The sequence below is a fragment of the Egretta garzetta genome, unplaced genomic scaffold (assembly GCF_000687185.1).
Source record: "Egretta garzetta isolate BGI_Z169 unplaced genomic scaffold, ASM68718v1 scaffold79, whole genome shotgun sequence".
NCBI classification, from domain to species: Eukaryota; Metazoa; Chordata; class Aves; order Pelecaniformes; family Ardeidae; genus Egretta; species Egretta garzetta.
Window position 1 is genome coordinate 7265663 of NW_009260791.1, and position 14041 is coordinate 7279703.

General features: G+C 36.8%; 1 protein-coding gene across 1 annotated transcript in view; it reads right to left on the reverse strand.

Annotated features, from left to right (window-relative positions):
• Positions 1–14041, reverse strand: part of AKAP6 (A-kinase anchoring protein 6) — a 227249-nt gene that overhangs the window by 186439 nt on the left and 26769 nt on the right. The window contains exon 2 of the mRNA XM_035902044.1: positions 941–1192. Within this exon, the coding sequence (XP_035757937.1) occupies positions 941–1192 (252 nt within the window). The remainder of the gene's footprint in view (positions 1–940; positions 1193–14041) is intronic.

The window sequence follows — 14041 nt, forward strand, 5'->3', positions numbered from 1 at the left end:
CAGAGAAATATGCACATTCTCTTTAAACTTGAGTGATCTGAAATTCAGGACTTGTTTAGGGGTCTGAATTGCTCTGTAACACCCAGGTAAAAAAATCTCACTTCATTGACCTAGAGATCTCTTTCTGTAAATGTAACTGATCCTAACAAAAGCATTTTATCCTAATCTTATGACTTTCAGAAAATTAAGAATCCTCTACACACTAAGGGATTTTCCACTAACTATTAATGACCCTAGCTATTAAAAATTTGCATTTTCTTTCAGTTTTAAAAATTGGGCCAGTAGCGTCCTTCTAAGCTAATTTAGTAACAATGAATTCAAAGGAAAAGGCATTTTAGTCAAATGAATCCAGATTTACAAAGCATTACATGTGTGTGAATTTGACACCCTATTAGAATAAATTGTTTCCCAGACGAAATGTGTGACTGTTTAGAGGCACATTGCAGAATTGCCACTCAAACAAATTAAAGTGCATGCACTCCACTTTAAAGCAATACTGACCTAGTCTGGAAAGTTTTGGAAAATGTTCAGTAAGCTTCAGGTCTTTGTATGCAAGAAGGGAAATGTCTAAGCGTTTCATTAAAGAATTCATTGCACATAAAAATTGAGTTTTGAACTGGATATGAACCTTAAATTCATGAGTGACCAAGGACTTTGGACCAGATGCACCTCTGTAAGTGTTTCCAATCCTTCATGAAAAATATTTGAATCAGGAGAAAATGTTGCTAACCACTAGCACGGCACTTTTGAAAGTTGATCTTAATTTGCTTTAATTTGGTTCAACAGACACCAGCTAAAGAAATTTAAAACACAAAATTAGCAAAATATCTAGAAGACAAGCCATCTTTAAAATTGTCATCCTAGCAATTTTAAATGTGCAACAGGGATGAGCCGCTTCAAATACAGATGAAATTCTCAAAATTCAATTTAGTTACTATACCTCCTTAGTCTCTTCAGAAAATGCTTGCAGAATATCAGTCTGCCTGGTGTAGTTTCCATTGGCGTCTTGTAGTCCCTGGAGGATACGCTCTCTCAGAACCAGAACAGAAACACGTAGCTGGTGCCAGAGTAGTTGTACTGTATGGATATCGACTATCACATTGACAGAGTAAGACAGAAGCTTCAGGGAAAACTCAGTCTCTAGTAGAGCATGAATTTGTTCAACATGATCAGATATATCTTCACAAATATCCTGTAATGGAAAAATAGATATTTAGCTATAGGCATGGTCTTTTCATGGATCAGCTCTATTTTTCATGTACTTTTTATTAAATGCAGAATATATTATTTCAGAGAGGAAAGGTAACGTAATTAATAAATACAGGGTTCTTTTTTTTTTTTTTTTTTTTTTTATTTATGGCAATGCTACAGCAACTGAACCAGCAGCTGTCCTGTTTGGCAGGACTGCTCAGTAAGTGCAGAGACAGCATACAATAAAGGGGGATGGCACAACAAGATCACATGAATCAGAAGCAGAAAACTAACACTGTAAAGTGACATCCTAGAAGACAGCAATAGGAATCAAAGTGATAAGATTGCCACAAGCAGTCTCCCGCTCTGCCTGCCCGCCCGCCCGCCCCCCCCAATTAAAGTGCAAAGAATTTGATCTGTGCCATTACCAACAAAATTATTTTGGACAGAATTTACCTTTTAATCTAGTTTATATAGCCAAGTATGGCAAAAGTCTGGGATATACTCAATGTGGATAAGCTATTTCTGAGATCTGTTGCTGCCTGCTGTGATGAGAGGGTGCTAACTTGTGCATAGTCTTGTTCTGGACTCAAAATTGAACAGAAGATGATGGGTGGAGGAGAAAGAGGGAAGGCAGAGAAGCTGTGAACAGTTGTGTTGAGAAAGCAGAAAAGAAAATATAAGTTACCAGGTTATAAAACTAAGTTTTTGATGGGATGGTATCCTCCAAATTTAACTAATAATGTTTCAGATTTCCAGACTGCGCTGCCTACAGTGTAAAATCTTTACAACCTAGTCTTAATTTTCTTTGTGAAAGGATAAGTCATAAGACGAAAGAATATTTAGGCATATACTACTGAGCGAACAACACTGCTTTATAGCAATTCTGTCAGAAAACTATGTGTAAAAAGAGTGTTATTAACAAGTAAGGAAATGTGATAAAAATACTGAAAAAAAATTAGCACTGGCTCCTAAAAGGTTTTTTCCTACATCTGTGGCATATATTTAAAGGTGACTTAATAGCATATTTTAAATCCAAGACTTATTTCTTTTAAAAAAACATAAAAAGCTTATTTTAATTCAAACCTTCAGATACGTCCTTTTTAGGTAAAGGGTAGTACATGCATTACATCAATAAAAATGAGAATAACAATGTAATTTTGATTAATTTCAAATTTGCTATCGACACAATTCTATCAGACAATTACAATTAAACCTTACGTCTCTGATGATACTCTTGTGGTTTTGTACAGCAGTAGAATAACAAGAAAATCAGTAAAGCTGATACTTTCTAAATAAATAATACAGTACAGTAATTTTTATCGGTTCAGATTTGACATCTTCAGTCTGAAAGTAAAGCCAAATTATTGAATGTGTAATTGTATGTATGTAACAAATTAAACCAAAATCAAATCCCTAGATAATATTAAATAATTTTAGTCCAGCAGATAGTACAATATTAGCCCTTGAGATACTATTATGGCTGAATACTATCAGCAGTTACTCATTTTAACAAAGCATTGACAGTTAAGTTCCCTGCAAGAATTGCTCTCAGAAATGGCAGAGATGAGCACAAAACATCGCAGTTTCAATGAGCAGAGCTTTGGGGCTGCCTTGAGAGAGAGGCATTATCTCTTCCCGTCTATCCTTCCCCCCTATCTAGTCCCCTTGGTGTGACAACCAGCATCTATATTTGCAAGTACAAAACACCCAGCCTCGCCTGGCAACATGTAGGGCTGCAAGTGCTCAGGGCTTCAAATATCCACACACTTCCAGGTGAGCAAATGGACGCTCTAGTTACAAGATTAGTGTGCTATAATCTAATTCAACATACACACAGCAAAGCTAAAACTCTCAGCAAAATCTTTCCCAAGCTCTGGAAAAGGTTATTATTATCCATTTATCCAACTACAACTGAAACTTGACTGAAAAGCACAGCAGTACTTCTATGTTGTTTCACATGTTTTAAAGAATATTTTTAGGGAATTAGTTTGACTGAATTTGCATTCACTTCTCCAGTCTTGTTCATGTCTTTTTCCTCTTGGCCATAAAGCAGTTGAGTTTCAATTTCAGACATTAAAAAATAGGTTGTTGCTTGGTAACTGTAACTTTGCAAATTAGACTCAATCTATAGAAAAATACTTTAGATTACTCATGTTATGAGCTTAAGTTTTTGCCAACCCACAAAACAAGTTTTCAGTATTTTCCAGTTTCACACACAGTTTACATGTTGAATTCAACTACCATAAGAATTCTCAGAGAGGTTGAAAACAGGAAGCTATAAGAAGAAAGTATTAACAAAGAGCAAGCAAGTGTCCCCTGACAGTTGTTAGATAATGTACTGAAAATATTGGCTAATGGATCTAGATAATACTCTAAATCAAGAGTTCAGACCCACACTTCAGACTCATAACAAGCCATGTAAAAATTAACAGACAGGTTTTCTCTTGAGCTACTCTTAGGCTAGCTACCAAAGCATCTCATATTTCCAAAGTAGACAAACTTTCCCCACCACCAGAGAAAATCCTTTACAGAAATGCAAATCCCAGCACCACCAGAGGTTTGAAAGAAGCACATATTCAAGGACATACACTGTTAATTTTTACTTGGCTTGCTAGAATTTGCTCATTTTCCTCAAAAAGCAAAGCCTGAAGAATTTACAGACTACTGCAAGCATAGCAGCAGCCAAATGCTTTACGTACTAACAAGATAATTAACACTCATGACAATTTCAGTAACACTGAGGGAACCTGAGGCTGACCTTGCCTGTATGCAAATAAAGGTCACATACCCTGATCTTAACATATAAGACTACCATCCCAGTCAGAGACGAACAAAGTGCAAGCTCTTAAAGTATTTAAGTTTTAGAGAGTGGGTGGCCAAAAGACAGGAAGCTATTTTCTGAGTGGCTGAATGAGCCAGGAAGGAAATCAAATCCCTACATACCTTTTCATAATACATAAACACTGAGCTCCATTTTCCAACTTTATCATCAGCTCCCTCTCCCTTCTGGCGTGGAATAAGTATAGCATTCACTGCAGTCTGGTCTATATTTTCATGGGAAAATAGAAAGGATTTTTTCCTTTGCTGATAAGTATGTTCGCATGATGTGACCTTTGGGGATGTTGGGGTTTTTTTCCCTTCTCTTCCTCTTAGACGAAAATCTGGTTGAACCATTCAGGAAGTCTGATTTAATTTGCAACAGTGCCAGGCATAGATTTAAAGTGATTTAACTCCCCCATTAATAGTTCCAGCTATTCAACGTCCAGAAGTCCTGGACAAATGTCTACAGTGCATGCACAAGTTCTGTATGTCCAGTTCAAGATTACATATATGCTGTGCAGCCCACCTGCACGTGCACCCTAAGTCTGAAGACAGACAAGAGTAGGCTGGATTCACCCTGGGCATGAAGAGCAGTAGGGTCAATGCAACAGTCTTACTCAATGTGCACTAACTGCTTGCATGATAGCCAGTAGTTGATCAATGGTCCCCGATGCGTCAGACTCTGCACGCATGGCACACGGTCATGTATCAGTCTATTGCGTATTTAATGAAAAAAATCTTAACAGCCATAAATTGACATTCCTGCATCACATAACATTGTTTTGGTGGGTGACTTCCATTTCAGCTGAGTCTGTAGCCATTGTCAAAAGAACTGGATTTCTTTTCACCACAGGCCAGGTTCCTAAATGATAAAATGGGTTAGACCTGTGTTTGGGGGAACTCCATCTTACATAAAGTTTGGAAAAAAGAAATTAGCCCCTTACTGATATCCCCTTTCCTTGTTTTTTAACTGTCATATGATGATGGGAAGTGGAAGGCTGCGCAAAGGACAAAAGAATAGCTGTGTAAAGGCTAATGCCAGCCCTTTAGCAAGAGAACAAAATTATGAAGAAATGTAAAGTAAATGTTGATTAGTCCTCAGCAGAAAAGCAGCTGATTTACTTGCATCTTTTCTTTACACTTGCCTGGCACAAAAAAGCATATTGAGAGGAAATAATATAATGTCAAATCCCATTGGCATTACTGAGTACATTTTCTTACTACTGTACCTGATATCTAGATTTACATAGAATTCAGCAAAATTAAATTATTATGTCTAGCACAGCTGTGAATTTAATAATTTTCTGTAATAATTAATGCAGTTCAAATGCAGCACAAAAATGTCATGTTACGTAAGTTCCCAATTTTACTGAGGCTCAATATCAAGACCTGGTACAACATGACCTCATTGTCCTCATTCTTCCTAACTCCTGGTAGGTGATCTAGCATTAGATAGGGCAAAACCAGAAGAACTTTGTCATGTGCCATTTTTACACTTTGTATTTATAAACAGAGAACAGCAGTATGACAAGAGAGTACCTAAATGCTGTCATGAGGCCAGTTACTCTTAGCAGAAATGGCAGGTAGATAAAATAAACCATGTACTTTTAAGTGATAAGAAAATAGCATTTATGTATTGGCATCTATTTCTAAATCTGCATAGTTCCAGGTCAATGCAATAATATACAGCCTACAAATATAGGCATGGAAATCCTTCCCCATTTTATCACTATACAGTTTCATATCAGAAGCTATTATAGCCTGATTTTTAGAAAGCAGCATATCCAAATCAACTTTTTGTAGTCGTTGGTTTCATTTTTACACAATTTCATAGTGGTGTTAAGGTAAAGATTTTATCATCCTCTCATGGGCTATCCTGTAGCACTAACTGTGGAATTTCTTAGGCTATAGGGGTTGTATCCATTTGGCTGCCAACTGCCCGCTTCACTCAGTCTTCTTAGACAGCTGATCCTGTAATTCGCAGCTGCTGGATCCATCAGCCTGCCCATAGCCCTCCACGTCAACTAAAATAACCTGAACTCCAAACACTGCAATAGACAAAGAAAAAGTGCATAAACAAACCCTCAAGAGTCAATGAAAACTAAGCTTTGATGTTGGCTTTAAAAAAATATTTTTTCTCTGCTCTTCAAGAAATTCTGTTAAGATGTACATGAAACTACAGAAAGATGAAAGGTTGCAATACATCGCTTTAAAGTTAATATCAGTGACAGAGAAGCTATACTGCAGGTTCCTGTTCTTTGATCTCGCAGTAAAACCTCAGTAGGAAAAACAGATTGCCATTGAGTCTTATAACTACTTTAGACACAAAACAAAATCTATGATTTAAGAAAATGTCTGTCTATTTGGTCTTTCCTTTTAAGTGCATTGTAATTCCTCATAAGACAAATATTCCAGTCAGAATGTACAAATTCTTGAGAAAAAAATTAGAATATCTGCCAAAGAATTTTCAGATTCATTTTTTAAAATGTAATTGAAAATTATAAATTGAACTCACGCTCTGCAACACCCTTTTATGCTTATACATGAAGAGCACAGAAGAGAGGGGTTTTTTATTGCTAAACAAATAAAGATTTGCAGCTTTCAGAAAGGTATTTTTCCTTTAAAATGCACACTGACTTCTCAAAGTCATCTCTACCTGCGTGTACCTCCAAACAGTGTAATAATCAGGATAAAATTGTTCTCTTCTATTTTGGATTGTTGGTGAACACTTAAGAGCAAACACTACTCACATTTTTTTCCACACCATTTCCAAAACTACTTTTTGTAATCGTTGATTTCGAATGTCCACTAGGCATTTTTATTTTTATGCAGTTTCATAGTGGTGTTAAGGTAAAGATTTTGTCATCATCTCAAGGGCTATCCTGTAGCACTAACTGTCGAATTTCTTAGCCTACAGGGGGTGTATCCATTTGCAAGTAAACGATTAAGTCAAAGAAAATAACCATACATGAAAAATCCAGAGTTTGACTAAAATCAACTGCCATGGAAAGCTCTAGACTCACTGTGAGTCACAAATTTCTCAAGAAAGTGAGTCAACATGCTAAAGTACCGTAGCTGGTATCGCTGTGGCATTCAGTGGCTGGGGGAAAGGAATACATTTTACCAGGTGAAGAATGCAAAGTGCAGCAGGAAGACAGCTGCCAGGAAGGCTCTAAGATCACTGACCCTGCCTTCTGCAGCTCGGAACCACGTTCGTCCTCAAAGTAAGCTTCTCTGCTCTTCCCTCATGATAATAAACATACTACTGCTAGTAACTTTTTCTGGTGCACCATCCTTTTCTGTACATTATTATCTTTCCCAGCTTTGCTTTTGTTTTAATTTACTCTCTTATTACAAGCGAGCAACATTTTCATCATTGAAAAATTCCATCTTCATTTTCACCTTTTGCTAAAATTCTCAGAAACTTGGTGGAATATGGGAAAGCTGTTAATTTGACAGACATTTTCCCTGTAGACAAATATTTTGCTTTTTTTGATTTTTTTTTCTTTAAAAGAGCACTGTTTTCAAACATTTCTTCAATGGAAATGTTCAGGTGTTACAGGAGACCAGTCACTGCGACACACTTGCAAGAAAAGATGCTCCACTTTCTATTGTGCAAACATTGCTCAAAAAACTTTTGAAAATAAATATCCAGTTTGGTGAACTCTAAGTAGTCATGTTCCTACTGTATTCTGTTATCTCAGGATTCAGACAGTTACTTTCTTACATCCCTGTACTTCAAAATAATGTGGAATAGATATCAAATCACCAGTTCTTTGACAGAGTTGCTAAAATAGTAATGGTTTGTCTGGGATTGCCTCAGACATAGAGCTGCTCTGTAAGAATTTATTAGCAGCTTATGGGATGTGTTTTATTAGGATGTTTCTTGTACAAGCGTACTGGTTTACTATCAGTCTGCAAGGAAACTTAGTAAGAAGAAAGGACAACGGGAGTAAGATATGATATCACTTGCTAAGCACTTCAGGCTGTTAAGTAACAAGGGCTGAAATGTTAATTGTGAAGCTCCTGTCTCAGGATTCCAGCAACTTGCATTTGTTTTGCCATATGGGTCATTGCTGGGGCCAAAGGATCAAACATACCGGGAAGAAGCAAAAGGATCCTTTTGTCCAGAAGCAGGGCAGTTGCTGCTGGAAGCTATTCCAGCTCACTTCCAGGACCAGCTGCAGTGCCTTACAAACCCAGGCCAGCCTGTACCTTTTCTGCAGGAGAGAATGGCTGCAGAGAAGACAGACTGCTTTCAAACATTTATTTCCCCTGTTAAGTTTAATCAGTACTCTCATGTAAAAAGACTTTTTGGTCACAGCATTCACCACAGGCCAGATTCCTAAATGCAAGGAATATTTAGTCAACCCAGGAATTTTCAGACAGCTGATACACAAAACCACTCTGCCATAAGGCCTGGGATGGGATTGAACTGAAGAACTGCAAAAGTTATGGCAGTAAAACAAGGCACCTCAGAAATGTACTGAAAGAGCATAATGTAAAAAAATCTGGGCTAGCCATTTCTAGGATATTCCTGACATCAGTAAAATTGATGCATTAATTTCATTTGTGTAAGAAACCACATATATGGACTGAATATGGCAACTAATTTGCTGTGGGAAGTGATGTGACATTTGCAGCTCAATGAGGCTTTCATATTCCTGAACTTGCACTGGTTCCACTCAGTAATGTGCCTAAAGTTCTGACCCGAAACCCCTTCAAAATCTTCAGAATAAGAAATATATTCTTGTGCACCCCATAATCAGCCAAGCCCACAACGTTCAGAGACTTTGCCCGTTAAAGTTACACATTAAAGTACCACATTTCTTTGATGAGTAACCACACTTTTCATTTATCTTACTTCAAGCATGTTAAAGCGTATTGATTTGCATAAAGGCCTGAATTTCTAAATTTTAAAAAACAGTGTGTAAAAAATTTAAAAATTTGATAGATAAAGTCATATTTGTGGTTACTGAAATCTGGGTTTGTACTGCACCCTGGAAGACAGTGTTGCACAGGTACTCTAGAGGAGTTTTTCATGCAGAAAGATAGATGGCACTGAACTGTGCAATACAGTAGCAGGATTTGATTCTAGCTACTTCTGACAACAAAGGAAAAATACCAAAGCCCCAAACCTGTATGAAAAACTAGTCAAGCAACATGTAGTGGAGGCAAGTTTTGAAAAACCATAAGCATTTTTTAATGCCTGTTCATTGGACAATGATAATATATATATATATTTATCTTGCACTGATCATTTAAGATCACAAAGAAGTGCCTTTATACTAAGCATACTCAATCATGTATTATATATTCATATCTACTGAAATGGAAGAGTGAAGACTTATTAAAACATCCTGCAAATACCTTATAGCTCTCTTCACACAACTCTACACTTCTGCAATAGTGGAAGTATGTAGGATATATTTTGCAACCCTCTAGATAACTACCTTTGCTGCTGTTATTTTTTTTTTTTTTACTGTCTTTACTCAGCACTTTCTTGCATTCTGCAAGCCATATATGCTAAATGGAAGTTAAAGGCATTTCTTACTAAGTTCAAATTACCACATGCAAATGAAAATTGAGGATGCAAATGGAAGGGCATTTTACTCATGGTGAATGTATACACTCTGCTGTAGCTAAAACAACCAGTTCTTGGTAGCCTGGTCAGGACTGGACTGTTTTTGACCTCAGTGTAGAGAGTAGTTAACTGGCTATGAAGAAACCCTTACAATTATTTCATGCAAGACATACAAAAATTAAATGTGATAAACAATAGTGTCAGCTACATGAAGATGCAGAAAGAAGACCATTCCTATTATTTGATAAGGACTTTCATCATTTGATCTACAATAAAAAATAACTATCAGAATTCAATCAATGCTAATGCACTAATAGTTCAGTAATTTTCCAGCAAAATGGTTATCCTTTTGAAAACAGTGAGTTTTCAAAGCTTTATGCAGTCTACCTGTTACTCTGACAGCTCAGCTTTGAATATGTCCCACTCTTGTTCTCTCCTCATTTTTAGTTTGAAGAAGATTTGGAATTAGTCTTGACATGGGACAAAAAGATTTTGAGAATTCTTTAAGCCTTCTGCAGGGCTCTAGGAACTTCATTGTCTGAGCTCTGTTTTCTGATGAGCAAATCTCTTTATTGTTAATACAAGAAAGTAGGTACATTTCTCTTAAAAGATTTTTCACAGTTTATAGACTTCGTCAGAAAGACTTTTGTTCTTATTAAGCTCAATAGACTTAATTAGGGTCTTTGGTGGAGATCAGTTGCTCTTAAAGAGAAGAATTTAGAGGAAAGAAAAATTTCTTGGGGAGAAAGAAGTCTCATTCTTGAAACAATGAAGTTTCAAATAACAAGCAAAGTGTAACTCCACATAAATATCACAAAGTCTTTTAGGCATCAACAAACCACTGAAATGTAAGATATCAAAATAAATAAATAAAAGGAACTGCAAAGTTCACACTCGAGAAAAATTCAGTCCTTCTGTATAGACACGCAGAACACAAGAGAAAAATTTTATTCAAAATGTTTTGACTTGCTCAAGCCAAAGAATGCTAACCTCCTTCACTCTGACTAAAAGCTTAGTGGCTATAACAGAATCTGAAGAAGGATGGTGAGATTCTCTGCTCTCATGTCAAACACTCAATATGGCCCCTGTGCTCTCCTTTCTTTTCTGGAACAGGTCAGAAGTGAAGAACTACCATCTGTGCCAAGTTTTCTATAATGAAAATTGATAGCATGCTAGGAAGTTTTCAAGGTAAGTGGCTGATTTATATCAGTGCAGCTAAGCCTCCAAGAGCTTCTGTGACATGTTTTTGAAGTTAGTTTCCATCAGTCATTCTTGAGGACAGCAAAAAGAACACAAACCATCTTGTTCTTTATTAGCAGGCTGCTTTATTAGCACTGTTGTTCCCCTTTACATTGTTCAAGGAAAGATAGTATTTAATCCATGAACCCTTACAGGGATAACTGAGACTATTTTGCTTGGTTCAGAAATATGGGAAAGAAGCCTTATTGTCTATCTTGCATTCTGCTCGCTGTTCATGACCTTCCTACCCTCTCTCCAGAATGAGAAGCGTTCAAGTCATGCTCTTGTAGATCTTCCAATAAGTTAGTAACAATTACAAAGCACTCCAAGCATGTGGAGGCACTTCCAGTAGTCTGAAACATCTACCACCTACCCAGTGTACCAGGAGGCCTGTTCCACACTGGATATCACTCTCTCTCTTGTAAGAGTCAGGGTTAGAATATATATCAATGCTAGTTAAGAAAACCCAAACAAATAAAAAAACCACACCTAAGTTTGTTATACCTAGGAAGAACAATTTGAAATATCAGTAGAAAGCTTAAATTACTATTTTACAAACTTAAAATCTTAAGTGAATGAAGAAATAAGAGAGAACATTTTAGTAAAAATCTGTAAAGTTAGAAGATTGACTCTTAGACAGCTGAAATGTAAAAGATTTTATTCTAATTTCACTTCTGAAAGTACACTTGGAATTCCTTGATTATTATGATTTTTAATTTGACAGTATGTTAGAAATCATTCCTAATTAGTTTGTGACAGGGACAGTGTAGGTCACAGAGAACGTTCCTGTGGGTTTTGGCCTCAAATGTAACAAAGACAGAACTAAACAAAAAGCCAAATTTACATCCACGGAAGGAATAATACAGTAGAGGGTTTGCAGGCTTTTTTTGAGAAGGAATATCATGGAGACTAAATTGGAAACCTGGAATTATGAGACTGGTTTGACATCCAAAGCTAACTGAACCATCCAAACTACTTTAACAAAATGCTTACATGAGACTTTTCATAAAAAATATTAACATATATTATCTAGTAGTTTGTACTATCTGACTACTTCCAAATCTCACTGTCATCCCACAGTGGCTCTTGGTTAATACAGATGTATCTTTAAAGGTTCGTGTAAGGTATCTCCTTCTCAGGAAAAAAACCATATCCATAATATCCTTGATTTTTTAATTTAGATGTAAACATGATACTGTACAAATCGAAAATTATCAAAATTCAGCTTTTATACCATATCTGTAGTACTTTAGTCACAAATACTTCTAATATAATCTAGTAAAAATTGCTATATCCAATAGACACAATGAAGCACTTGTTTCCAGTTGAATTGGCTCTAGGGAATCTAAAATTCAGTGTCATTAATAACAGATGCTTGTCCCGGCTGCTTATAAGATTTTAATACTGTATTTAGAACTAAATATTTAATTTTAAAATTAGACATACTATTATAGAACTACTTAAATAGACTGTAATTATAATTTAGAAACATCTTATGAGATTGCAGAGCATATTCCAACAGCATATTCACACATAGCATATTCCATTGTGACAATTCTGAAAAGTCAGCTTGTGCTCTAGCAGGATAATTCTCCTAACAGTGCTGGTTTTAGCTTCACAAGAGAAATTTCCAGTGTAAATCACTGACAGGCTTAATGGCATCTAAGATGTCGATGCTGCTTAAGAAAGTACTTGCGCACTACACAGTAGGACTGAAGTGCCTTGAAAGAAGCAGGAAATGGGCAGTGCTTATTTAAATATTTATTCATTTATATATACACATATGTATATATAGTCAAATATATTTATTACATGTTGCTAACTGGAATAAGATCCTTGATTTATAAAGCACTTCATAGTTGGCGTCATTTACATCTTTAAGAAAGCAAGAGAGCATGACCTGTGGTTTGGGTTGAAATAACTTGTTTCTTATGCTGACAGAGAAAGAACAGCTTTATCTATTGACAGCCTTACGTTTCTTTATATGCCATCTTATTTACTAGCTATACAGCAATAAGTTATAAATTATCTCTGTCTAGACTGTAGTTTTCAGTGGTGAGTGTAACTCTTAACACTGTGCAGGCACAAGGAGAAAAAGAAAGGCTGCTGCCATGCCTGGGCTTGTAAACTAAGCCTTTGAAATTCAATAGCTGAACGTGTCTGCATGGAAATTAATGAACCTAAGTGACTTCAAGCTTCAAATGCATATTTGTGTATTTTATCCACTTGCAAATATTTTTATTTCCTGCAAAAATAGTCATCATCAATTTAGCCTCACCTCAAACTCAATCCTAAATTTACACAAAGTCAAATCTTTCACCTTCCTCAGATAATAAGATTCACAAGAAATGGCATAGGATCCCTGGATCGTGGAAGCCTGAAGCATGGATGGGGAAGAAGGAAAAGAAACACATCAGATTGCAAGCGTTCATATTTCCGTATTCTTCTCGGAACAACTGAGCTGGGTCTGCAGAGACCTGGCTTTGCTCACAGGCTTTCCTCTGCAATAAAGTGTCTGTGCTGCTGTTGGACTGGATGTGACCCTGGAAATACAGTAACTGTACTCACATGGTGTCACGCTTGAGCTAATATCCCTGCCAAAGCCTGACTCACTCTGCCTAGCAGAGGTAGCTGGACTAAGTCTCCACCTTACACACAGGTAATATAAAATGCCCACTGTCCTGGTTTCGGCTGGGATAGAGTTAATTTTCTTCATAGTAGCCAGCATAGTGCTGTGTTTTGGATTTAGTACCAGAAGAACGTTGATAGCACACTGATGTTTTCAGTTGTTGCCAAGTAGTGCTCAGACTACTCAAGGACTTTTTTGAGCTTCTCATGCTCGGCCAGGTGCAGAACAAGCTGGGAGTACAGCACAGCTAGGACAGCTAACCCAAACTGTCCAAAGAGCTATTCCATACCATATAACGTCATGCTCGCGGGGGTTAGTCGGTCAGTCTGTTGCGGGCAGAGTGATCACAGCTCGGGCTGTGTGATCGCGGCTCGGGGGGAGTGATCGCGGCTTGGGACGGGCTGGGCACCAGTCAGCGGGTGGTGAGCAATTGCATTGTGCATCACTTGTTTTATATATATTCTGTATATTCTCTTACCATTATTATTATTACTATATTGTTATTCTTCTCTCTTATTAAACTGTCTCTATCTCAACCCATGGCTTTTTTTTTTTCCTTTTCTCCGATTCTTTCC